Here is a 27,460-nt window from a genome sequence, read left to right on the forward strand (position 1 = left end):
GCCTGGAGCTGTCCTGCTGCTTGTGACAGACACTTCTGCAGAGTAACGTTTTCTCTTTTGTTCTGATTTATCTTGTTTGGTTGACTAGGAAATCTCTTGCTATAACAAATGGTTAAGTTTTCATGTTGCCAGAGACTATTGTTGCTTGTTCTCAGTTTCATTCCACTGATAACACATCTTCCAAAGATGTAATTGTATGGTTGAGTGTTGAGTAGTATCTATATGTTAAATTCTGTTCCCCTTCCAGAGGTGTGGGAAGTACAGCTAGATCAAGCCTGGAAATGCAACTAGCAAATGGAAATGATCTACAGCTAGATCAGGTTCTGGAAATATACCAGGTCATATAAAGTGTTGTGGTGTGTCAGAGGCCATTTGTTCACTGCTATTGGGAGCTTCAGAGACCACACAATATGCACTTTATGATGATAAAACAATTTTATGCATGACCTTTCTTTCCCTTGACCTTAATGTGGGAAGCAGAAGGTATGCAAGAGCAGACCCTAGAATCCATGGTCCAGAGTTTACAATAGGAAGAGCCTGTCACTTGTGAAATTGATAGGCTAAAATTTAAGAGCCTGACCACAAAGACTGCTGACACCAACAATTCTGTGCAGCTGCTGCAGAAAGATTTTCTGGTCCCAGGAGGAGTGGGGCTCCTAGAGCACACAGTGGGTATATGCATGCTAGAGCTTGAACATTTAACATACCTATCTTTAGTGTGTTGTGAGTGGCAGCCTCTCTGTCTTTGTCAAGACTTCCTTGTTCTTTTTTCCAATAATTCTGTAGGATTTTGCTTCAGAATCATATTCATTTTTCTAGTATAAGAAAACGCCATTTAACATGCACTAGGATCCTGTGGTTCTAGCAGCTGTGTGCACCATCATCACAAAGAACCCCCTCTGGTTTGGTCATTTTTATTGAGGGGGAAGAAAGCGGAGAAAATAGATTTTGGCCCTAGCTCTATCTGGGGCGACTTTTTCTAGTCTGCCATCTTCCCATGATAAATATCAAAGCTATCATGATTTTTTTTCTTGTAACATCTGTGGTGTGATGTGCAGTGCCATTAACCTTATCTAAGAGATTGAAGGCATACATCTAGAGACCACATGAGCAGTTCTAGAACCTGTGCATGACTTGGGCAAGGTGGGGAATAAAATGTAGTTTTCACAATTTTCGTTCTCATTTTCTGTAGCAAAGCTGTTCATTTCTGAATAGTTTGCTTGTTAGGAGCCTGTTGGCTTTACAATTCCATAGAACAGTTTTTTAGAAGTCTGATGGGGTGAATTCAGTAGAACTTCAGTTTGCTCTGAGAAATTAATTTCTTTGCACATAGTTCTGTTATGCGGCCTCTTTAACATTGCTCACACTTACATTAAGATTAATGGAGTTCTGGTTCTTTACCCCACTTTCATGCTTCCCCTTCACTTTTTTTCTACTGCTCTGCTTTTTCTCCATTTGTTGGAGTCTAAGAGAACTTCTGATTGTGCAGCAGCTCTATAAAGTAAATACTCAGCATAGCAAAATCCAGGAGTAAAAAAGTAATTCCCCAAGTTCTCTGTCTTCTTAAAAAAAAAGCTCTAAAGCCTTACAAATGGTGAGATTTTAATTGACTGGCTCCTGTATCTGGGCCAAATAGGTGTATGCAGTTCTGAAAATCAGTCTTGGCTAATGGCTGTCTCAACTGTACTTTTTCAGACTGCAAGTTGGGACTTACATGATTGAATGTTGCTCCATATAAAATTCCATCAATACAGAAAACTAGATGTCAAGGAAGAGGATTAGTCTAGTCTCCTCCGTACTCTAACAAGGGAATTTTTGTATGGAGGAGTGTTTGCTCCCTTGCTGCCACCTGCATTTGTGCAGCCTATACGCATCTTGGGGAGAACTGCACTTTTGTCACCTGACTTTCACTACGATGTACAAGAAGATGATCAAGGAAACTGGTATTGCTGGGAATCTGAAGGGCACAGCAGGAAGGCTGCTTGCCTTTTGGGGGAATCAAACTGCAAGTTCAGTGCCTCTAAGTTTTGATGTATGAGTGGAGGATCATATATGGCTAAAGGTGCCTCAGCATGACTTCTGTATTGAGGAAAGAACAATGCAGAATGTAAAGTTGGTTAGGATTCCTTGGCACAGAGAGAGAATTGGATATTTAGTATGCAACTCCTAGCTCGGAGCCAGAGTGCTAGGTATGAGATGGAACAAGAACTTCCCTTTTCTATCCATTTCACTGCCTTGTTCCTGACATTGGCTACATTTCGTGAAGTGAGTGATTTTTGTACTAGACAAACTCTGTTCTCTATTTCTTGAAAAATCAGCTGAACCAAATAGCATGTGTCTTTCTGTCCTCCTGTCCTTCTTCCCCGTTTAACTGCTATGTAACATGTTGCCTGAAGCTCTCATTACATACTTGCGATCTTCTTACAGGCCAATGAGAACAGCTTGCTGAGTGCCCAGCTAAAAGGCTTCCCCCTTTTTCTTCACTCCAACCTTGCTCTGAAGGACTGCAGCATCAACCCAAAGTCTCCGCTGCTATATATTACTCGGCCCAATGAAGTGGAGAAGGGGCTGCTTCCAGGGGAGGACTGGACAGTCTTCCAGTCAAACCATTCCACCTATGAACCGGTCCTCCTAGCCAAAACCAAGTCAGCAGAATCCATCCCACACATGAGCATTGATGCTGCACTCCATACCACTGTGGTACAGGACCTGGGCCTCCATGATGGCATCCAGAGAGTCCTCTTTGGCAACAACCTCAACTTTTGGCTGCATAAACTGGTTTTTGTGGATTCTGTATCTTTCCTCACTGGCAAGAGACTTTCCCTCCCCCTTGATCGTTATATCTTGGTTGACATTGATGATATCTTCGTTGGAAAAGAAGGCACTCGCATGAAGGTGGATGATGTAAAGGTAATTGCACCCATGGCAAAGTATTGCACTTGAGAGTGGAACTGTGGGGTCATTGGGGAAGAGGTGGGCCCTGTTTGGTAAACTCATGTCTTTGGATCAAAGCCAGAATATATAAATCTGTTGCATTGAAGCCTGGGTCAATGAATGACTCATATTGGTTACACTGCCTGTGTTAGACTAGTCCTTCCTGTGTGTTCTTGGTGCTCTCTGTCCATCTCTGGAACACTGAGGGAACATATCTACCAAGTGCAGATCATTCATTGGCATCCTTCAGTCTCAGAAGACTATGGTATCGCACTCTGAATGATGTCTCTGGAATAGAATGTCCTCTCCAGAGCACGAAGCCTGGGTAAAGTAGATATGGAAGATAGACGTGGAGGATTCCCATGCAGCAAATCCCCCTCTCCACGTCGCTGGAATGGTCCAATGGAAAGGCATAAGCCAATACAGTTGGTTCCAGCAGCGTTGCGGGAGTTGCCAGAACGTCAGTGAGCTAGGTGCCTGGTAGGAGTATACCAGTTTTATAGTTGACACGAATTACAAACCTTCCAGTGCTGTATCATCTCCATATATGCAGCAACAAGGGGTGGATAAGAAATTCAAAATGTGCTCTTCTGAAAATGTTAGTGTTCACAGCTAATAGGTTATGACATCAGTTGCGAACACTTAAATTAGGGTTGTTATAAATACTTGCATGTGTAAAAATGTATAGTTAGGGTTTCTTTGCAGCTAAATTCAAAAACATACAAAATTAGCTGGATATGTAGCTTTTTGGGCAGATTTTTTGCAAGTTGACAAAGGAGACTAGTCCTGTGACAGCTCATGCTCTCAGATATGCTGCTGCATACATTTTAATGTTAAATATTTATGTAATATGGTAACTGTATGTTGCATATTTTGTTTGTAAACATTGTTTATAACTTTGTTGCATTATAAATAATTAAAATAAGTTAGTAAAAGATGGTATCTTACTAAATAAGCCACAGATGGATGTGGTTCTTGTTCAGACTTTAAAAGGAAAAAACTATGAGATTTGAACAACGTAGCAGCACTTTACCAGATGTAGGTAATCAGAGCAATACACTCACCTACATTGAGAGTGTAGGACGAAAATTAGACTGACGTTAATTTAATTCAGCTCAGAGAAGTGATGGCTTAAGGCTGGAATTTTCTTTTTTTGTAAGAGAAACATGTTTTGCAGAAAATATAACATTGTGTTACTTAACCTCATGTCTTGGTTTCAGCAGGTTTCTGTAGAATTCTTGTAGAGCAGAAGTAAATGTATAACAGTCTACTATCTCAAAAGTAGAGATTGTTTGGAGAGCAGCTGGCACTTTAGTCTTTGATCATGGTACACTATCAATTGAATTTACTGTCTCAGGTAACAAAGTTTCGTATCTCCCAGGAGAGCACTTGTGAAGCATTGGTGGAAAGTTCAATATTCCCTTGCATACCCTCTAGTATTTTAATCTGTACAGTCTGTTTTGTGGAATAAGGGAGCACAACATAGACATAAAGTAAGGCGAATGATTGAGGTCTGGGAGCATTGTCATAACTGCTACAAAACTGTCCCTAGCAATGCAGTCAAAAACATGGAGGTGGGTGAGAAATGGAATTCTTGCAGATTTATTGATTAGGACAGTGTTTCTCAACTGGTAGTACTCATATCACTGGTGGTACTTGAGGTGGTGCCCGGTGGTATGCATGGGGCAGCATCTGGCAGCGAGCACCTGCCAGCACCTGGCAGCAAGCCCAGCAATGCAATGTGACAAACAGCAGTAGGAGTAGGAGTAGGGCAGAGTTTTCGCATGCACTTTTCATGTGCTCAAAAAGCCCTCCCATTCACCTGAGCCTTTTACTGGTGCTTGTTTGGTTACGCCTGGCTTCCCAGCGACACCAGTTGACACCAGTGGCATCCACCGGTTACTTTTGGTGATACTTCGCATGGTCCACCTGTTCGAAGTGGTATGGCAGGGGAGAAACACTGGATTAGGATATAGACGGGAAGCTTGGCTTGCCCTGGAAGGTCCACCCCACCTTCTGGAGCCCAGGAGAGTCAACTGTATGCTATAAATATGCTCCAGTTTTCTTTGGTTGTGCAAGCAAAGGATGTAGCCTAACACTCCCAACTGTTCCTTTCTTTCCCCTCCTAGACCTAAGAAAGGTATCCCATGCACAAGTAACTAAGTACAGGTGGAGCCTATTTATCCACGTTAGTTCCGTTCCGTGACTCGGCATGATTAGCAAAAAACGTGTTGTGCTAAATTCCATAGAGTTACACAAATACACTGCAGCCTGACACTTCCAGATGGAAGGAAACTGAGGCAGCTGTTATCAATCCCCTCCCCTCCGCTTCCTACTCAGCCCTCCCTGTTGCCAGTGTGGAGAGGATTGTAGGCTAAATCTCATGCTTTGCTTGGTGGGAAGGCTTGCTTGCTTCTGTGACTTGCCTGCACCATGGGAGGGGGGAATTCGGCAAACACTCCTGTCAGGGGCTCTCTGCCTGGCCAGCCCCTGTCTTACCTGGAGGTGCAGGGGGAGCAGGCAGGGGAGAACCACGGGAGGCAGAGGGCAGACCCCACCAGTCGCCCCTGCGGGCTCTCAGGTCTGGTGGGGAGCCGTGAGTGGGAGGAGGAGCAGCCCCCAGAGAGGCACTCCTCCCTGAAGTGCAGGGGTTCCGGGGGACGGATGAGGGGGGCCCCGGCTGGCAGTGGGCGCAAACCTGTGGCAACCCCTGCAGACGACCAGGCACTGCAGGGGGGCGGGGCAAGAGTAATCCCCTGAGAGACACCCGGCCCCCCCCGCAGCGATGTGGCTCCGGCGATGGCCGTGCCTCGCCTCACCCGTGGCCGCCTGAGAGGAGGGGAAGGGAGCCCCGCTGCTGGGTCCTGTGGGGGAGGACGAGCGGGGAAGTACACCCGCCCGCAAGCAGTGCCCCCAGGGAGGGCGCCTTCCCCCGTGGACACTGCTGGGTCTTCTCGCCCCATGGGGGGTCTCAACCAGGAGCAGGGAGACAGGTGGGGAGCAGGAGAAGGAGCCAGGCCGGGGCGCAGAGCCGCTCAGCTGGTGAGCAAGCCTCCCCGCAGACTCAGACAGCAGGGCAGGGTTGGCTCCAGGACCAGGTGCAAGGGCTGACTGAGTGAGAGGGGTAGAGCTGGGAACTCCATAAAGGCCGGGGAGGCCAATGATGAGGAGGAAGCTGGGCAAGGCTAACAGCCAGGAGGAAGGCTGCATGTCCATGAGACCCAGGCTACCTTAGAAGCCAATGAAGGGGACCTGGGTGGATCTAACCCTCCCTTTTGGACCTGAGGCCACTCAGCCTCACCCCAGGGACCTGCCACAGGATGAGTCTAAACCCCTTTTTGGCCGGAGGACCCTCAACCCCCTCCCCGGGATCCGACAACTCCCTGGGTTTTAAAAAGCAATCCCCTGTTGCTACCACACCTGCCCCTGTGTGTGTGTGTGTGTGTGTGAGAGAGAGAGAGAGAGAGAGAGCTCCACCTTGCTGTTCTGGCTACAGAGGCTTTCCGCCCCCCCTTCTCCTCTTCAGCCTCTTTGCTTTCTAGTAGCATACAGATATCCATAGGCACACCAAGGTCTAGTGACTAGTTGGGTCCAAGGAATCCAGTTATTTTGCAGCGAACACTTGGCCAGTACCTGGGTATTATGAGCCATGTGCAACCTTTAGGCTATGGCAAAACAAATGGTGCAAGAACTTTTGCAGGCTGCATATCTCCTGTCTTGTAATGGATACGTGATTTGCATAGATAAGTGGTTCTCACACATTTAGCATCGGGACCCACTTTTTAGAATGAGAATCTGTCAGGGCCCACCAGAAGTGATGTCATGTCCAGAAGTGACATCATAAAGCAGGAAATTTTTAACAATCCTGGGCTGCAATCCTACCCATACTTACCCAGGAGTAAGTCCCATTAACTATAATTGCTAAAGGAATATACATAGTAACTTGTTAAAAGTATAGATCTTAACAGTTACCCAAATGCAGTCACATACCATGGGAGCATCAAGTCTAATATATTAAAAATAAAATTTGGAAATGAATGGAGACCCACCCAAAATGGGCTTGCGACCCACCTAGTGGATCCCGACCCACAGTTTGAGAAACACTGGTATAGATTATAATTTAAAATGTTTTCTTTTTCTTCCCTCCGCCAACACTGTAGGCTCTGTTTGACACCCAGAATGAACTTCGCACCCATATCCCAAATTTCACCTTCAATCTGGGTTACTCAGGGAAATTCTTTCACACAGGTAAGAAAGGGAGCATGTTGCCATTTTGAACACGGAATTCTTTTAGTGTTTGCAGTTGCTGAGCTAGAGGATTTGTCTGGTGCTGTTTACATCTTCAGTCTCCTTTTTAAGCTTTAAGATTTTAAGCTCTGGCAATGTGATGGGTTGTGATGGAGTTGGGAATCAGGCTTGCTAAGGAAACTCTTTCTGTGTGCCTCTGAAGATCAAAATTTCAGGTATTAGACAGTTGGTACATGGTAGCACAGCACAGGGAGTTAATGTTTTGTGTGTTGTCTAACGAGGCATTGGGTATGTTTATCTATGAAAAGGGATGGCATTTCCTTTATTGTCTTCAGTCTTTATCAATGATGATGGTGGTTTGGACCTGGCAGGTACAGACGCTGAAGATGAGGGAGATGACCTGCTGCTTTCATATGTGAAGGAGTTCTGGTGGTTTCCCCACATGTGGAGCCACATGCAACCTCACCTCTTCCATAACCAGTCTGTGCTGGCTGAGCAAATGACCATGAACAAGAAGTTTGCTGTTGTGAGTAAGATACTTTGGAGTGTTGGGGGGGGGGGAAGGGAGGCAAGCCAAAAGAAGGTGTTTGAACTGTGGTTGAGTGAAGAAAGTATGAACTGACCAGAGATCATGACAAGTCTGACATTACAGAATGAAACAGAAATACCTGAGATTTCCAAAACTCTGCACAGTATTTTACATCAAGAAATGGTACTGTGAGATGCATACTTCACTTTTCCTTGTAGTCTTTCAGCATAGCAGAGAGGCAGCTTGAACAGGACTACTAAAGGGAGCCGAGAATTGCAAGATTAAATCTTTTTTTTCTTAAAATCAGTTGTGTAAGAGACGCAAGTGTGAGGAACGGAAAGATGCACATGGGGGCAGTTTCTTTACACTTAGGAGAACAAATGATAGGAAATGGAAGAAAAGGAGGAAAAGCAGAAAACAAAATCTTACAGAAGATATCCATCTTCTAAAATAACTTAAAAAAAAATCCCTAAAGCTGTTCTAAATAATGATTGGGTGGCAGTCTGTATTTTGCAGTGTGTTTTCTTTAAGCTGTGGATTTGTAAAATGTGTTACTAGGCATCTCTGTGTCCCCAAGGGGGAGTTGCTCAGGCATAATTCAGAACCTTTTGGCTATAAAGCAGGGTAGAAACTTAACCTATTTTAGATTCCAGACTGCTTTGCTGTTTGTTCAGTCCTCTGTATCTGTTGGAGAATGTTGATGCTGGTCTCAGCCTATAGACATGAAATGCATAAAAATCTTCAGGCTTATCTTGCTGTCAAAGTTTGCTACAGACATACATAAGTTGGGCAGAAAGGTCAGCATGTTATAACTCTGGAGCAGAGCCAGGGCTCTGAATCACCAGTTACTTGCCCCATTATTATCTTTGTTTTCTGTCTTCCAGAAAGGGCATGGTGCACTTTGCACCATCTTGCCCAATTTCCTTCACTGGAATTCTGGTATTTGTATCTGCTAATTTTGTTTCACATAGATTGCGTGTAGGACTAACATAACAAGAACAAAAATGTTGGAAGGGCTGGAGTTCATTGACTTGCGTCCACAAAGATCTTTTCATTAAAAGCCCACTAATTTCTTCTGGTGGTACAGTTATGAATAGTCTTTTCTCTTCTTAGGAGCATGGCATCCCAACTGATATGGGGTATGCAGTGGCACCTCATCATTCAGGGGTATACCCTGTCCACGTGCAACTATATGAGGCTTGGAAGCAAGTGTGGGGGATCAGAGTCACAAGCACCGAAGAGTATCCTCATCTCAAACCAGCCCGATACAGACGTGGCTTTATCCACAATGGAATCATGGTAAGTACAAAGTTCATCTACGCAAGTTCTTTTATCCTGTTCCTGAACACTGGCCAGGGCTAAACTGCATGTTAAACATATAACTTGACTCTGTGTGTATGGGTTGTTTTTACTCAGATAGCAGCTGCTGGGGGTGGTGGGAGGGAACAGGATTTGGAACCACAGTGCATAAGGAGGGGATATTTAATAGTTTCATGCTGCAGCCACAAAAAACTATTATCTTCCACTGGTGTAAGTGGTTAAACACCCCTTTCCTGCATACTGTGGTCCCAGTCCTGATTTCTTAACTCCCTCCCTTCAGACACAATAGCCTCAGGGCTAAACTGTTCATTTAATGTAATTTGTGTCTTGGCCCTTAGAATGGAAAATCTAGTACCTCTATTAACACCTCATAGGATAAACAGGAAACTTAAGAACCTGAAAGTCCTGCTGGATCAACCAAGAGTCCATGTAACTCATTGCCCTGCTTCCTAAAGTGGTCATTCAGATGTTATGCCAAAACCTACAAGCCAGGTATGAAGGCAATGGCCCTCTCCTTTATTGCTCTCCAGCAAATGGTAATCAGTAGCATATTACCTCTAATCTGAGGTAATTAGATTAGAATAGGATGGCTATCTGAGGCCTCTAGATAGCCATCCTATCTAGATAACAGAATGAACATTATATATTACTGAAGTATTTGTGCCTGATGCACAAGTTGCTCTTGTCTCCAGTTGCCCAAAAGTAGTATGGTTTTAACTTCAGAGGTGGGTGAATGTATGGTACAGACTAACTTTTGAAATGCTTTAACCAGGTGAAAAAAGGCAAGTGTTGTATATCCTGCCTCTGCTTTTCTGGCTTTTGGCATGTACTGAGTTGCGAGCAGGAAGAGATCTTTCCTCTTGGGAAGGATAGAAATGGAACATAATTGCCTCTCCCTACTAAAACATGCATTGTGAAGTTTTGTTATGTTTGTATTCCGTTCTTCCTTCAGGGATCTCATTGTTGTTTGTTAGCCTCATGGTAACCCTCTGAAAGAGTTTAGGATGAGTCACAGTGTCTTCCAGAGCAACCTGGTGGGATTCATAGTTCAAGCAGGGTTATAAACCTGGGTTTTCCAGCTCATAGTTGCTGCAACACCCAGGCTTGCAAGAGAAATAAGGAGAAAGTTCTATTCTTCCCTTAACAGGCTACCGAGCTGCCTACCAGATCAAGATTTCCTCTGATAAAGAATGAAAATAATGATACTGGACAATCATGTTGGTCAGGGAGGAAAACTGGGCAGTATTTGGGTGCGGCAAATTTCCTTGCCACTGATTTATTAAATCAGAAGCAAAGAGAAGTATCGACTAGATCACACGAATTTCTCGATTCAGTTGCCACTGTGAACAAACTCATGAAAATCTTGCATAAATTTAGATCAATATGACAAGAAACTTCAAAACAAAGTGTTTTGTGGTTCTGCTTCTATATGGCCAAAGGAGAAAAAAATGTGAAAATGTATTGTCACATTTATAGCCTGCCCACTCAGCTTTGTAGGCCCCTGTGCAATCTTCTGCTTACAATGTAATTAAATGTACAGTTTATAACTTGTGCCTAAAACAAATACAAAATCAGTCAATCAATATAATAATAATGTTGTAATTGTTGTGGTTTGCAGTTGCAGCAAGTAAAAGCTGGTGCTGGAACATCCAAATTCCTGTCAAAATAAACATGCATTTGCAGTTTTTCTACGAATTATGACAAGGTATTAACCAAACACCTGTTGCCTCTCCCCTGAGTCATGGGGTGAGATTTTCTTGTACAAAGGATCTAGATAAGTGTCAACTCCTAAGAGAATGGTTATCCCTTGCAACACCCACCCAGAATGTATAAAGACAAATTATTCTCTTGGATCTCTTTCCATTGATGATTTTTTTCTTCTTTCCTTCCAGGTTCTCCCACGACAGACATGTGGTCTCTTCACACACACCATATTCTATAATGAATATCCTGGTGGCTCCAATGAACTGGATAAAATCATCAATGGAGGCGAGCTTTTTCTGACTGTGCTACTTAACCCTGTGAGTACATCATCAAGGAAAAGGGGAAAGTTCCCTTGCAGCGTATAGAACCTCCCTCTTCTCCTATGCAAATGAACATTGACTTTAATACTCTCGGAAATGTCTGTAACTGATACCATGAAGTAGTCAGGTGCTCTTCTAGAGCTGATGTCTTCTCCATACTATCAGTGTACATGCTTTGCTTTTGCTTTTCTCTCTATCTTCCTACAACTTATATTCTCCCCATTGGCTCTTGTTTGGATTTGTATTCAGTTGTATCATCTTCTGATGGGACAGGCATATTGTAATACCAGAGGTATGGTGTTGGGTGTGGTGGACTTGTGCTTTTGCCTGGATCGAGTGCCCCCATATTTAGAGCTGGTCTGTGCATGGGTTTGGCTTGGGCTGATAGCCATATTTGGGTTGAAAGTGAATTCTCCCCTATATTGGATTGGCTATTCCAAGAGCATTTTTAGTGGGAACATGATACCAGATTGCTGAACAATTCAGCAGTCTGGATTATTTTGCTGAACTAATCCTCTCAACATGTATGCGCCTCCAATAGTCAGTTTTCCATTCTGCTTGTAATAGGGACTAAGCTAAAGAGCTGGGGATCTTAATCTGGGGTCCTTGGGTGGGCCTCAAGCAGTCTGAATCTGATACAAATGACATTTTTTTCAGAGTGTGTTTGTTTGTGAACATTTTTCTGGGTAGGGGCTCCATAACTTTCATCAGGTTCTCAGAGAGGTCTTTGACTCCCAGAAAGATTAAGAGCCACTGCTAGAAGATTATTAGGTTGTAAGGATATAATGGAACTGTTTAGGTGGGGATAATTCAGAAGAAAGCAAGGGAAATAATAGTAGAGGCTTCTAAAATTCTGAATGTTGTGGAGAAAGCAGCTGTTTCTTTAACCAGTAGAACTTGGGATGGAAGATCAATGAAATTGATCTGATCTTGCAATAAATTCATAACAGACAAAAGTAAATACTGGCCTGCCCAGTGTACAGTCTGAAAATGGAATGCATTGCCATAAGATGTGATGGCTAGTAGCCTGAGTGGCATTGTTGCATGCTGTCCATGGTTCCTTGGTGGAACAGCAGGATATGAATTTGGTACAGAGAAAGAAAAAAGATTAAACAGAATTTGTGGTAGCAGTAGCCAAAAGTGGAACCCTCCAGGTACAAAGGTATTTCACCATTGATGATGAGTTATGGAAACCAAATGGGATGACACTTCATCATGGCTGATTTGAGGTTTCCTTAGTGCCATCTGGTTGGCTGCTGACAATCCATTTACCTAAATAGCAGTTCTTGTGTTCTCAGTTCATGGAGGACCACAAAAACTTCAGTTTTCACTCATCCCCCCCCCCGTCAAGTGCTACAGTTCTAGAGCATGTGAATCAGTATTAATCTGATTTCAGTGCTTTCAATAGTGTGATACAGTTAGTATTATAGTGCAATACTAATACTTTCCTAAGCATGCCTCTCTTCTTATCCTTGTCTTCCTCCCACCCACCCCAGATCAGTATCTTCATGACCCACCTCTCCAATTATGGCAACGACCGCCTGGGTTTGTACACCTTTAGACACCTGGTCCGCTTCCTCAACTCCTGGACTAACTTGAAGTTGCAGACACTGCCACCTGTACAGCTGGCACAGAAGTATTTCCAGATATTCTCAGAGGAGAAAGACCCTCTATGGCAGGTATAGAGTAACTCCCAGGGAATTCAAGTTAATAATGACTACGATCTTTTCTGTTGGAATCTCTTGGGTTCTTCACCATCCAGTCAAATAGCCTTGTGTAATGCAGAGGTCTTAGTAAGGATCTCAGTGATGGGTCTCCATACCCAAAGCAGTAGTGATGAAAATGAGCTGTTAACTATCTAAAAAAGCCACAGTGGCAAACATCAGCTGCCAAGGCACTTTTGTACTGTGGGTGCAGCAACATCAGAAAGACTTGCTTGTACGGCTGCTTTTTCTTCTCCCAAGTTATGGTTTGCACCAATGTTTGTTGCCTGTCAAATGCGTTCACTGATGGTGACTGTATATTAGCTGCTTAAGGTAATAAGTTGCAGGTGGGTAATAGTTTCAGCTCACCTTATTGAGGGTGGTGGCAGCAGTTATGGGGTTGTTTTTTTTTACTGCTCCTGGTGGTGGTGACAGCTTCAGCAGCACTTGAGAATTGCTGAGGATGTCTTGGACAGGTTTCTTCTCTCTTTAAAAAAAATGTTTTTTTAAGCTGTAATGGTGACTTTAGCAGCCCTTGATGGTTGTTTCCTGGCTTATTCTAAAGAGGGGAAAAATTGTAGCAACAGGAGCTGGCTGCCAGGATAGTTATCAGCCCTCCAACAAAAAACAAAACCCTGCCACCAACGCTGCTTGCTGGGACATCAGCTCCAGTTCCTGATTTTGTCCGGAGAATTGCTTAATGCCAGCTGTGCTTTAAATATGGGTGTGTGAGTATGCTTTAATTTGTCAAATGCTGAAGAAGGCAGGGCATTGTGAGACAGTGCATATTAGCTCTTTCCCACTTCTGAAAATGGGGAAGCCAAGGCTCGCAGCAGTGACTCTGGAGTGGAAGCAGGGCTAACATACTAATTTGAGGAGCTGGTGTTCTTTTCTCATTGGATGTATTTCAACTGGGTTTGAGGAACCTTTGCCAATCAGAACAAATTATTTGCTTTGTGGTGTGAAGGCCCATTTCCTATTGATGACTTGTTTGAGCAGCAGCATGTGCTCTTGTTTCAGGATCCCTGTGAGGATAAACGCCACAAGGACATCTGGTCCAAAGAGAAGACCTGCGACCGGTTCCCCAAACTGCTTATCATTGGACCTCAAAAGACAGGTGTGTTTAAGCACATCATCTCTGTGTCTTAGGCTGGGCCTGTTGTCTGATGTGAAGGATATTCTTCCTGTCTTGAAAGTGTCTTCTTTGAAAGCAGTAGTCACTGCTTTAGCTTTCTGAGCCATTTACTAGTTTGTTTAGCCACAGCCTGTCCCCTACTGATAAGAGGCTAAGTTTTAACCTAGGATATGAGTTGAACTCTAGAAACGGTAATGTTCACTGCTATTTCTAGTGCCTTACACATATTTTTAAAAGTATTACATATTTGGCATTCAGTTTTGAGGCAGTGTTAACAACATCAGCTACTTATCGCTATACTACTTTCTGTTCAAATCTGTTGTTGGATTGAAATAATTGTTTTAAGAGTTAAAGGATCAGATGTTTTTGGAAAATGAAGCCATATAATTTTTCTGCCTGTGAGGCTCAAAGAGGTTCCTGCCTGGGAGGCTTTACCCACTTCTCTCTCTCATTGAATTTCCCCTTTCCAGGCAAAGTAGCTTTTTGCTTGCTTGTCAGCTTCTTTGCCTAGGAGGAGCCAAACTGTACCAGCCAGCAGTCCACTGGTTTTTCTCTTGGAATTGGGGTGGTAGATGATGGGTCTTTCCATACAGGATAACTTAGCTGAACATAGTAATAACACCCACACACACCTCTTTCCTCTGTGTGTGAGAGGGGTAGAATTATTGCCATAGATTTCAAGCAGGAAGTGAGTTCTGGAGAAGGGAAGACTTGAGTGATCAGGACAGAAAAAATTTAAGAACTTCTGACTTGCTTGTAGCACTCATCTCAAGGAATTAATACCCTAGACCAGCAGTTCCCAAATTGTGCGTTGCGATGCCCTGGGGTGTCATGAGGCAGTTGCCTGAGTGTCATGGGATGCCTGCCATCCAGCAGGGAGACCATGCCATTCCAACAGTGGTAAGGCTTGGTGCAGTGAGAAGAGCTCCAGCGCATGAAAACCGTGTGCTAGGAAAAAGCCTGCTCACCCTGACCCCCTTTGTTTGTAGCACTGTTTGGGCCTCTGAACCCAGAAGTAACTGACAATGATGTCATCGCCAGTCACTTCTGGGAGCATTTGCAGTGGGGGAGAGATGGCATCATGGATCCCTACTGTTTGGGAACTGCTGCCCTAGACTTAATACATTCGAGTCCTTTTGAGATCCAGGAAGGTTGCATTAGCCTGTGTATAAAACTCCCATGGAAGATTGGTAGGTATTAAGTATACTCAGTCCTTAGACCTATTTTTATTCCTTTTTTAAGGTACCACAGCCCTCTATCTGTTCCTGGGGATGCATCCTGACCTGAGCAGTAACTATCCCAGCTCAGAGACTTTTGAGGAGATCCAGTTCTTCAATGGACACAATTACCACAAGGGCATTGATTGGTAGGCTTCATTTTGCATCAGCCGCTATGATGGGAGGGTCAGAAGCTGCATGTGCCCAGAATGTGGCATATTGAGCTTTCAAAGTTGCTTACTGTTAATTGAAAATGGCACTGAAATGGAATCAAAGCCACAGTACAACTAGGTAATCTTTTGGTCTGCTTGGCTGCAAATCTCTGAAAGTGTAACAGATGCCAAGCAGGGAAGGAACTTGTGTTTTATTGGGGAGGGTGTTTGTGTTAGCAATAATGTACTAAGCTGGTATGGTTTTCATGTTTTTGGCGGAACATTTTAACATACATGAAATGCGGAACTGGCTGCACATGTTTTATCTGTTCCCTATGTTTGGATGCTTGATGCTCCCTGTTAGCATATTTTGTTTGCAAGCAGCTTAAAAACTTAAGTGTATTGAATTTAATATGTTCCACACAACACCACCACCCCCTGCAAACTTCTTGCAATTTGACTGCTTTCACGCATTGCCGGGATGATGACAGTCCACTGAAATACTGTTGGTTGAGTGGTTGTATTGTATCAGTAAATACAATAAATCGATCTCATGATCCCTTGAAGTTGAAGAGTACAGTTTCAGCTGTATAATTCCATTTGGCATATAACAGTAAAGAGATTGAAGCTCAGCAATGGATCATCTTCCTGTGACTTGAAACGCTTTGGTTTTTGTCTGGAATTTTTCTGAAATGGGAAATGAGTGCATGTCTGACTTCTTGACTTATAAAATCTGACATGTGTATATATATATATCTGTAAAACCACAATAGGGAAAATACCTTCATTGGCTTCACCCAGTGCTATCTGTCTTTCCCTTTCTGCCACTTGCATCTCTTAAGGTATATGGAGTTTTTCCCCATCCCTTCCAACACCACTTCTGACTTCTATTTTGAGAAGAGTGCCAATTACTTTGATTCAGAAGTAGCACCCAGGCGGGCTGCCTCATTGCTTTTTAAGGCTAAAGTAATCACTATTCTCATCAACCCAGCAGATCGGGCTTACTCTTGGTACCAGGTAAGCTGTCTTGTGGTCTTGCCGCATCTTGTCTCTGAGTTTAATGTTATTTCTAGAGCACTAAATTGGTGATAGAAGTAAAGTTATATTTATAATCCGGTTACGTGGGTGTTAAACATACCAGTAGCGCTCTGTATTCTTCAAGGCAGAGTTTTTTCCTCATATTTCTGTCTTCATTGCACTATTTGAAATACATTTTTAAAATGAAAGTTGTCACTGTCCTGCCTATAGTTGTGTGTGACACTTCAGTTAAAGTTTGTGTCAGTCTTCACAGTGTATTAACACAGTACCAGTGCCAGCATTTGATTGGGAATTCAGGGGGATAAGAATACCTTGTTTCTGTGTGCTTGTACATTTTTTAAGAGGGGTCTGAGCGGAAACACACCAGAGATAATTACTGAATTTTCCATTTCAAAGTGTCTTATATGATGTCACTTTACAAATCTGTAGGTGGGACGTTTTCAGATTTGTTACTGTAACCCCTGGAAAATAATACATACATTTTTGCTACCCCCCCCCCTTAATAGTATAGCTATTGATTTCATTACTAGTTTTCCTCACTTGGAGGAGAAGTGAAATGTCCTCAGAGAGGTCTTGCAGCCACCACGGGCCAGCAATTGTGTAACATTGTTCTTAATTCTTCAGAGCTTTTTGACTTCCTTCCAGGTTGTTCATGTCCCTCCAGGGGTGGTGACCCTTGGTGAAGGTAGACTTGGATGCCATTGTCCCCATAAACCTATGATGGTATTGGGTTTGTCTGTATTCATTTCAGAGGCAGGTAAAAGAGGGTCTGGTAACTGAACTCAGTGCAGTACTGATATGCCCTTGAATTTTTCATTTGTGGCACCTTGAATCAGGGATAACTTCTCTAACCACAGGCTTCCTAGAAACCTTATCACAGAGAACTAATGTCTTGTTTTTTGTAGTGCTTTGAGCTTCTTTGCTTTTGCTGACAGGACTCTTAGGAGATTAATTGTAAGGAAGCACTTTAGGATGCAACCTCTGTGGTTTTCTTTCTTTCATTAACACTCTTTAAATTGCCTTTTCGTTAACAGCATCAGCGAGCACATGATGACCCTATTGCCCTGAAGTACACCTTCCATGAGGTGATCACAGCAGGGCCCGAGGCCACTCAAAAGCTCCGGACATTACAGAACCGCTGCCTAGTACCAGGCTGGTATGCTACCCACATTGAGCGCTGGTTGAATAATTTCCATGCCAACCAGGTAGGACAGACTATAAAGCTCTGTATTATCTGTCAAGAAGCAAGCAAGAATTTGTTCATGTGGGATGAATCCTTTGAGGTGCCTGTCAATTGCTGCAGTAACACACAAGGGATTCTCCTGTTCTCAGGACTATTTACTAGAGTGGTAAATAGGAATTTGTTTAGGAACATGCATCTGTGTGGCTGGATTCCATGCTGTAAAACACTATAAATAAGAGCCTTATAAACTATGTGGTTATATCCAATACTGGCATTGCTTGTCCTAAGGTCAGTTGTTAGGTCCTTAGACCCATGAGGTTTCTCTTTTGATGTTACCAGAGGAAAATAAAAGAATGGCCATGTAGAAACATCTCCCACTGATCTGGTACATCCTAACACAGTATCTATCCTCAGATTCTCCTCCTTTCATTTTTTGGACTGTAAGTAGAAATTCATTTACTTGGTATGCTGAGGTTTTCCAAAAACCTTTCTTCAGGCCACAAAATAAAATCATGCTTCATATGCTTGAGCACTTAAAAACTGGACTCCTGATGTTCCTATTCCTGGTTCCTGGTTAGGAATTTTGTCCTCTTGTGCATTTAGGTTCACGATGTATACCTGCATGTACAAACATCATATTCATAGTGATTAGCATGCTATTCTTGCACTCTGGAATATACAAGGTTCTCTAGTTATCCAAAAGCAACACTGTAGTCTGTTGTTAAATATTTCATTTGGAGGGAAAAACCAAGGAAATGAGCCTTAAGACACTGATGGTAAAAGCCTGCATTATGATCTGCATTGGAGAGATTTATAAGGACAGGTTGATATGTGTAGTGGGGAGGAATGGCTTAGATTTGTTCCCCTTGATGTACTCTAAGGCTGGAATATGGTGCATGTCTACTTGGAAGCCAATCTCTCTAAACTAGGAGGGCCTGCCTCTGTGTAAACTTGTTTAGGATTAGACTGTAAATCCTTGTAGAGCGAAACAAAAAAAAAAGACGTAAGTACTTCTTGTTTTGTGCATATGGGAGTTGACAGTAAAGCATGTTTTGTCTCCATACTGAGTGCCATGTTAGCATTGCTTTGATCCATATTGTTCTGGAGCAGTACATAGAAGCAACTGGCTCCTACTCTGTGATCATCTTCTTGAAGATGAGACCTAGGCCTTTGTACTGACTTCGCTCTACTAGGGATATCAGCATCCTATAGATATTGTTTATATAATTGTGTTCAAACTAATTCCTTCTTGTTCCAATGAGAAGGAGAGCAGTGCTTTGTAGGTCTTGAACAACTTAAAAACTGAGCACTTACCCTGTGCTAAGGAGAGGAGATTTCTTTAGGTTGCTCAGGAGGCTCTGTATTTGTGGCTAGATCTGATTATGTTATGAAGTTTAAACTTTATAGCATTTTTTCCACTTTCAGATCCTTGTTCTGGATGGCAGGCTGCTACGCACAGAACCAGCCAAAGTGATGGAAACAGTCCAGAAATTTCTTGGAGTAATAAACATCATAGATTATCATAAAACTCTAGCGTGAGTCCTTCCTGTCTTTTAACTTTGTCAGTTTTAATCCCTTAATATCTTTTCAATATTTATTCTAGTCATTGTAATGCATCTCTTCCCCTGCTTTGCATGGCTTTTCTCCCTGGCCATTAGTTGATTTTAGGAAAAGGGGCATTTAGATTTTGTCCCCATTTACAAGTATTACGACAAGTTTCTTTGGAGCTTTGCAGGCCTGCCTGTCCAAGAAACATAGTGGTCTGCATTTTTCAGGCGTAGAAGAAAAATGTTATTCTCGTAGAGTAAGAAGGCTAGCATTCTGGAGAACTTTCATTTCTCTTTTGTCCCCAGATGTGACTCTTCCTCTAGCTAATGTAGAAAATTCATTTAGCAAATGCTGCATCTGTTGTACCTTCTGGATTTTTGTAACCAAAGTTCATAGTTTTGAATGTGGGTAGGTTGTTTTAGGAGGTGGCACTGAATATCTGGAAACAGGTCAGTTTAGTCCTTGGGAGTTTTTCTCCCATAATTTTTAGGATCAGTCATTGCTGCCTGCTTTTTTTCTGCTCCTAAACACACTCGGAAGTAGCTTCTCTCTTTTGTCCTCTACCCCTTTTAAATGTGTATTTGTCCCAGTATAATATGCATTTCAATGTTTGTGGAGACACAAGCTGCTGGGAGGGGAATGAGGCATGACTTGAAATGGGGAAGCCGTGACTTACTGGCCAACTCTTGGCTTCCACCAAGCCACTGCAAATCTCCAAGCACAACGCTGTACTTAGGGGCCTGCAGCAGCTCAGTAGGTTGAACGTCAGGTGGGAAGCTTCTAGAGAAGGAACACTGCCACTGCCTTCCTCCGAACGCGTCACCCCGGCTATGCTGCAGATTGCCCCATCCAAAGTGTGCATGTGTATCATTGTTCAAGAAAAATACAGCAAAAGAGAAGTCTGTTTGGCTGCTCTTAAAGACATTTTCCTGCAGTTTAGCCCTTAAAATCCACTAAGCTTTTCTTTTTCAGTGCTTAGAGGTCTAGTGTGACTTCTGAATAAAGCAATGAATGATTGATGGGCAAATCTGCATAGCAGTTGATTGCAATCACAGATCTTCCAGCCTACAACAGATTATGCACTTCTTTCTTTACAAACACCAAATAAGTGCAGCAATTAATTTTACATTGTCCAATATGCTGTATAAAGAATGTTGCTTTTAAAAATAGCTGGGAGCTGGATTGAGAGGAGAATAAGTGAAATTTGTAAATCAATTGGAATCAAATGCTTTCGAAAAGATACTTAAAATTAAAAAAAAATAAATTGTGAATTGGTCTTTTTTATAAAAGCTATCTACAGTGTGTTTCTGTTTTGTGGAGAAAAGACTCTAAGACAAGAAGCAGTTTAACCATAGTCACAGCTCCTGCACTCAAGACTTTGGGGGGAAAATCCCTGACATAGTAAAGTTTGTAGAAATTCAGAAAGGCAAATTTTAAAACCTGGAAATCTTCTTTCTAGCCACATGAAGAAGAAATAAAAGCCCCACCTCAAAGCAAACCCTAGGTTTTCTCATAGCTTTTCTAAGGTTTTCATAGTTATGCCAACATTAACCAGCACAGGTGAATGTGGAACACAGATATTGCAGTATTAAAAGACAAATGATAGGGCAAATGATGATAATGATGGGTCCATAGCTGGCAAAATAGGGCTCATTTTGTGGTTGTGGAGAAGCTTACAATCCTGTGAAAGCAAGGAGCGTTAAATAATTGCAAGATGTAAGCTGTAAGGGGCAGCAATAGTTTGGGTATCGGTTTGTTGCTCATTCCTCCTTGGGGTTTTTCTAGGTTTGATCCAAAAAAAGGATTCTGGTGCCAACTACTGGAGGGAGGGAAAACCAAGTGCTTGGGGAAAAGTAAAGGAAGAAAATACCCGGAGATGGATTTAGATGTAAGTATTTTGAAGCCTGACAATTACAAGAACCCTTCTCTCATGCCTTTTTGGGTAATGCTGAGCAGGATGGGTGGTGCAGTTGCTCAGTGTCTAATGTCGAGAGCTCAGAACATCACGCTTGCCAGTAGTAATGCAAGAGCTGTTTGCCTATGATGAAATCCCACAGTGTGATGTTACTATGGAAAATGTAGGAGGAGCAAATCAAATGAATTGTTTGCTCCTGATCAGAGGCTATTCAAGAGCAGCACATATCATTTGCCCTGCCCATGTGGTTCCCAGTCTTGTGAGTCCTTCAGTGACAGGCAGTGATTGGCTGGCAAGGGCACATGCAGTAGCTTTGTTTGTTATTCCCATGTTCTCCCCACTCTCCGTTGCAACTCAGTTTATGTGTGTACAGTTGAAACAGTTTCATATTATTTTATTTAAAGAATTTATACCAGTGAGTTTCAACCTTTTTTATTCCATGGCTCACGGTGCTAAAATTGTCAAGGCACACCATCAGTTTTTCGACAGTAGACAAGGCACACTGTACTGTTGGTGGGGGGCTCACATCCACCAATGGCCCTATTAATAAATCTCCCCCAAACTCCCATGGCACACCTGTGGACAATTTGCAGCACGCCAATATGCAATGGCACACTGGTTAAAAATTGCTGATTTATAGCCTGCCTTTCTACCACAGTCAAGGGCACTCAAAAGGCGACTTGCAAAATAAAACACTGCACAATTATAGATAGAACAATACTAATATGTTAAAACAAAAACGATTAAAACAGTGCCCTCTTATCCTTTTAAAGCACCATGATTGTGTGTGGCACATGTTAATATAAAGATTGAGCTGCTTCTTGCAACAGTATTACCTTGCCACTGGAAAGCAGCTCTTTCCAGTGCTAGCAGTTGCTAGCATGATGGACTCAAACTTGGAATACTTTTATTGGGGTGGTTGAAATGTAGCGTGTTTCCCTTCCCTCTTGCTTCTCCTTTTATCCTTCCAGCAGAAAAGTGTTGTAATTGTTCCTCAGGATATACTATTTAACTGCTACGCATTGCATATTTTAGGACTGCGTTAAAAAAAAAAAGTGAATACTACAAGCAGTCGGGGAACTGTGATTGGCTGCTCATCTCTCTTAGTAGCAAATCTGAAGTTGCTTCTGTGTAATGTGTGAATGGCCTTCATTTTCCTCTGGTGCAGCGTGTTTATTGTAGTATGCTATTGTAAATAGTGACATTTTGTTTGTGTTTTCTCCCCCACCTTTGCAGTCAAGGGCGTTCCTGAAAGACTATTACAGGGACCACAACATAGAACTATCCAAGCTACTGTACAAAATGGGCCAGACGCTTCCAACATGGCTGCGGGAGGAACTCCAGAACACTAGATAGCTACTTCTTATCTCCTGTATTGAGCAATAGTAGTACGAGTCCACGGGGAGGATCTCAGAACTGTACACTGAGCTCAGATGACGTGATGGAGGGTGGATAAGCAATTGAAGAAGATTTTGAGCAATATCCATTCAAGGTTTTTTTGGGTGGTGGGGAGATGGACGGAGAAGGGCCTGTACATGTAACATTGAGGCTTTGGAGAAGTTGACCATCAGAGACCTCCTGAGGAGCTGATGACTTGCCATGCATTTGGGTCAAGCCAGCATTATACAGACCTCTTCTGGTTTTCCTCAGGAGTTGGACTTTCCTGCTGGAGTTGAGGTTGCCTCTTAGTCTGTAACACCACTTCCTGATGATGCAGATCCACCAAGAGAGATCCTTTTCCCACACTGCAGTTCTCACATCTGAAATAGTATTACAGCAAGCGACTCCCCATCAGGTTACGGAAAAGAGGAACAAAGGACTCGCCAGGGGTCAGTTGTTAATAGCTCCTGCATCACGTGAATTTAGAGGAGAACATTGTGGGCAGTATGAAAACCAGATGGGGTCCTGCTAGAAGTCAGGACCCATTTATGCAATTTGGGCTCAAACAAACCCAGACTGGACTGTGTATTGGAGTAGAGTTCTTAGCTGACAGATGTGTTTGGTTTTTATACAAGGTGACTTTGAAAGATTTTTGTCCTGGCAATATTTTAGTTTACTGTTGATGGATTTTGTTTCCATCTTATTTGGGAGGCAAGGGAAGTGGGGAGTGGGTGGGATAAGGGGTAAGGATGGGACAGACAAATATGTTTACGTCCAAGAAAGTACTCAGCAAGAGAGATTACTCCAGAGGGTGATCTTCTGATTATGTCCCAATCACCCACCCTGTCTATAGTCACAATATTTTAAATGTGAGTGGTGTTTCCTGTGGTTGAAAGGGACACCCAGTATCCTCGTCACTGGACACAAAACCTGCCAGCTCAGAACAAACCAGGGTGACCTCCTGGCAGAACATGTAGGCCTTGGACTAATTGTCTGTCTGCCAAAAAGTTTTCTTCATAACATTAAACCTCTTGAACACTAGGAAATACAGTATTTTAATAACTTCTTTTATGAGTGCTTTTTGGATGCCAGACTTTATATTCCAGACGTTAGGTTTTAATTTTGCCCCTTTTGTCATTAGCGGAGAAAGGTGAGATGGTCCATGGACTGGGTTGGTCTACCTGATGTTCTTATTGTGGAAGAATTTTCAAGGGAGAGTCTGTTGCTGCCCCAGTTCAGTGGACTCCTCTTCCAGTGTCTTTGAGGCTCTTCTTTGCAGTGATTGAGTTGTTCTCCGCACACGTTGACCACTGCAGTATTCTAAGTGTGTGTGTATATAATGAATTGGCAAGCAGACAGCTGGGGCTTAGTCATTCACACACCTGCAGTTGTCCATTGCTTCTCTTTCCTGACCAAGGTACAAGCATGCTTAAACAGAACCACAACTTATTTTGTCATTTGGCTTGTTCAATCTTACACTGTTTTTTTTGCTGGATGACTTTGCAGGAAAGGAATATAACCCTTGCAGCTAGCTCAGTTGAGACTGAGATTGGCTGGTGTGGGGAGGGTGAGAAGAGAAGGCCTTTTAAAAATATATATATACAGTGGCAGGATTAAGGCAGTGCAAGTAGAGGTTGGTCTTATTGAATCCAAACTTGTATAGCTCTAGAAAATCTAGTAACACAAATCTTGATCAGAAATGCTAGTGGAAGGAGTTTATATACCAGGAAACTAAGAATTAAGTACAGAGGATTTTGCTCCTGGTGCTTTTGGGATTTGGTGAGTAACTCATGGTTATCTCAGGTTTATCTCTCATCTTCATGCCTTGCTTGTGGAATTCTTTTGATATTATGTAGGCATCTTTCCAGCCAGCTGCTATCATGTAAGCCAGTGAGCAGTTCTCCATGTGGACATGGGGTTAGTTGGAGACTCTTGTTTTCTATGTAATTACTGCCAAAAGCGGAAGACTTGAGTGTCAGATTCTCACTCTGCAAGGTGAAGATATTCTGACATCCTTATTCGTAGCTTCTTTTTCTCAATTTGTCACTTAAAACCAGCAAGCCTATCATTCATCAGTGGTCATAGGATGACCCACAACCCAATGGATTTCACACAAACATCTTCCTTCTCTCTGATGCTGTGCATCTGCCCCATCTAGTGGCTGAGTCAAGACATGGCAGATGGCCTGCAATCTGTCTCTTGTTTCAAATTGTGATTTAAATAAGCAAGTCCAATAATAATACCACTTCATATGACATTTTTTGAGTGATCCGAGCTCTTCACATATATTTTCTTGATGTTGTCCTTGCAACAATACTATAAAATAGGTATTATCATGCCTATGTTGGGGGTAGTGTCTTGTGGAAAGCACCTAGTTAAAGTCAGGACTGATGCATGATATGAACTAGGAAAGTTCTGATTCACAGGTCAGTCACTTAGCCACTATGCCACATCATATCACTAATGGGTATGTAGCTGGAGATAGGGGTTAAAATGATTTGGGGGTGGGAAAAGTTGGCATTGAGGTTTTTATCCTATAAATAAAAATACAGCATTGTTTTGCATGTGGCCTTCTGTACAAATAGGTTTTTTGAAACAAGCAGAATATATTGCAGTGAAGAAATTGTTTCTATTACCTAGTCTAGATATTCATTGTCTTTTCAACATATCAGACCGTGCAAAGGCAGTGCTTCATAAGTCTCCCTTACTCATTTGCAGTATGAATCCCCCATATATGTATCCTCTTGAATCTCCCGATTTCTTTCCTCTTCTCTGCTCCACTCCCTATTCAAGGAAGTTCCCTCTTCTTCGAATCCATCTTCTAGTAAGGTAGGAAAAGACTTGCTGCTTGTAATCTGGGTTGGGTTGCTTGAAACCTTTGGGCTCTCCCACACCGTGCAACAAGCTGTAGAGCCAAATGAGACATGGCAGTGGCAGATCACTTTGATGTAAACACTGGTCTGCTCTCATTGCATGGAAAGAGGGAAAGACATGGGGGGGCAGAGAGTTATGGTCCATTCCTTAAGCAAGAGGGGTATGCTGATGAACTGCTGAAACCTCTTTTCCCTCTCTTAGAGTTTAAATCCCTGCAGTCGATCTTCTCAGCACTTCTCTAGTTGAGCTCCAATTCTGTGAATGCATCTGCTAGAGGAAGGCAATTGACAAGAGAGACTGTGGGATAGTAGACTGAGCAATGGTAAGCAGTGAGGGGCTAGTGAGTTTGTGCACCTTTCTCTTTAAAAAGAGAGAGGTTTAAAAAAGAGAGAGGTTTAAAAAACAAGCAACAAAAAAGAACCATTACCTTTTCAACATGATTGGAGATACATCCATGTTTAAACACACACCTAGTTTGGTCCTGAGCCAAAGCAGGCATTTTGCAGAAGAGTTCGTAGTTTCCTAGCTGTATCTCTACTCCCCAGCCTGTCCCAGTAATGGGCACTTCATATTTTAAAAGTTGTCTTTGAATTAGATACAGATTTGAGAATTGGTAATTGTTACGAGGACAAGTAACCACATAAATATTTTGCCTTTGGCTGCTCTGGGCGAGGAGTCATAAAAATGGGATCAATTACCCATCTGTTCCTGCTCAATTTGGTGATACTGTGACGTTTGGAAAGAGCAAGGAAGGGTTTGCCACATATTTGCCCTGCCAGGATGTCTTCTGTTAGGAGTGGGCATGTGTTGCTGTCATGGATACAGAGCTGTGTTGGCTTATACTCCTCACTACAGCTTTCTTGTTTGGGAGTGGTGGGTCAGAGTATTCAATAACTTCTACTTTAAATTAGGATTTTTAGTGTCAAAGCATCTGCAAAGTAGTTTCCTTCTCTTTCTCGATGGAAGTGTCTTTACAATTTAAACAGATAGCCCCCCCATCCCTGACCCAGTTTCTCCGAGAATGTGTGTTTCTGTCATGCTTGGATGTTGCTTAACATGGAAATCATGACCTCGCTTTTCATTGTGAAGGATGCTTAGGATGGTCCTCAAGAGAGTTGTCAGGAAATTGCTGTGCAATTTGCAGAGGGCTGTGGTGGCCACTGCCCAAAAGTTCATTCTCATGATGTACTTCATGATTATTGTGCATAATGTCTGTATCTTCGAAATAGAAAAAATGTATAGGAGTTTGATAAAGAAAATACATTTTCAAATTAAGTTCTGAAGGTAGCTATCTCCATCTTGTGAATCTCTGGCATCACACTGCCAAAGCAACAAAAAGGAAGGGGGATCTAACCTTATACACGCTCATTTTTTTAAAGTATTAATTTGTACTGTATTTTGTACTCCAGAGTCCTGGTGTATTTAGCCTGCACTGCATGAGGAGAGATCTGCCTTTTTCCACTATGTCAGTTGGTCTGCAACAGTCATGAGACACCACTGTCCTTGGCTGAGCAAATATCACAAGAGACCTTGCCAATATCTGAGCGCTTTAAAATTAAAACACCAAACTCAACCATAGGTTGTTTCCTGTCTCTTTTTTTGTTTTTGACAAAAGGGGGGGCCCCTCTGTGGATTCCCATTTTTATTTTTGCATGAGATTCTGTATTGTTTCCCATGAGAAGGAGATTTTTCTTGGTGGGTGGGAGGAGAGTGGAGGGAATACTAAGAGTCTTTCTCCCTTATTTTTAATCTGTACTTGAACTCATTTTGGGTTCAGAAAACTGTGTCACTAATGTAAGGTCCTGTTGAACTAACTGCTAATAAAATGGGATTATCTGTTTTTATATATTTGTGTGGTCTATATTGTGTGTATTCTTTTTCCTGCTGATCTGAATGGACCTATAGGACAATTACTATAAATCAGCAATATGCCTGAGTTCTGCTTGAGTCCAAAATGTTGGATTCAGAAAAAGTGCAAGTTTCTACAGTAGACTGCAAACCAAATAATCAAATCAAGGAAAAATATCATTTATTTTATATGATCTGCTTTAACGCTCCCAGTTCAGGTGTACTCTTGCAAGAATTTGGATTATCACAGGTATGTATCTAGTAAAGCCTTCATAGACTTAACAGCATAATTGGTACCTGGCACTTGAATGATTGTACTGACATTTAAATGGGAGTGAGTGTTAGTCAAATACATTAGTTAAGAACTGTTTTTGGAGTCTCATGGTATCTCGGAATTCTGTGTTTTCCATTT

General features: G+C 42.5%; 1 protein-coding gene across 1 annotated transcript in view; it reads left to right on the forward strand.

Annotated features, from left to right (window-relative positions):
* Nucleotides 1-26,995, forward strand: part of NDST1 (N-deacetylase and N-sulfotransferase 1) — a 29,223-nt gene extending 2,228 nt beyond the window's left edge. The window contains exons 2-14 of the mRNA XM_066616290.1: nucleotides 2,428-2,910; nucleotides 7,095-7,182; nucleotides 7,554-7,708; nucleotides 8,825-9,010; nucleotides 10,924-11,052; nucleotides 12,552-12,734; nucleotides 13,779-13,875; nucleotides 15,136-15,259; nucleotides 16,105-16,279; nucleotides 17,335-17,505; nucleotides 18,909-19,018; nucleotides 20,817-20,919; nucleotides 22,183-26,995. Of these exons, the coding sequence (XP_066472387.1) occupies nucleotides 2,428-2,910; nucleotides 7,095-7,182; nucleotides 7,554-7,708; nucleotides 8,825-9,010; nucleotides 10,924-11,052; nucleotides 12,552-12,734; nucleotides 13,779-13,875; nucleotides 15,136-15,259; nucleotides 16,105-16,279; nucleotides 17,335-17,505; nucleotides 18,909-19,018; nucleotides 20,817-20,919; nucleotides 22,183-22,302 (2,124 nt within the window). The 3' untranslated portion in view covers nucleotides 22,303-26,995. The remainder of the gene's footprint in view (nucleotides 1-2,427; nucleotides 2,911-7,094; nucleotides 7,183-7,553; nucleotides 7,709-8,824; nucleotides 9,011-10,923; nucleotides 11,053-12,551; nucleotides 12,735-13,778; nucleotides 13,876-15,135; nucleotides 15,260-16,104; nucleotides 16,280-17,334; nucleotides 17,506-18,908; nucleotides 19,019-20,816; nucleotides 20,920-22,182) is intronic.
* The last annotated feature ends 465 nt before the right edge of the window (nucleotides 26,996-27,460 follow it).

This window comes from Tiliqua scincoides, chromosome 2 (assembly GCF_035046505.1).
Source record: "Tiliqua scincoides isolate rTilSci1 chromosome 2, rTilSci1.hap2, whole genome shotgun sequence".
In the NCBI taxonomy this organism is placed as follows: domain Eukaryota; kingdom Metazoa; phylum Chordata; class Lepidosauria; order Squamata; family Scincidae; genus Tiliqua; species Tiliqua scincoides.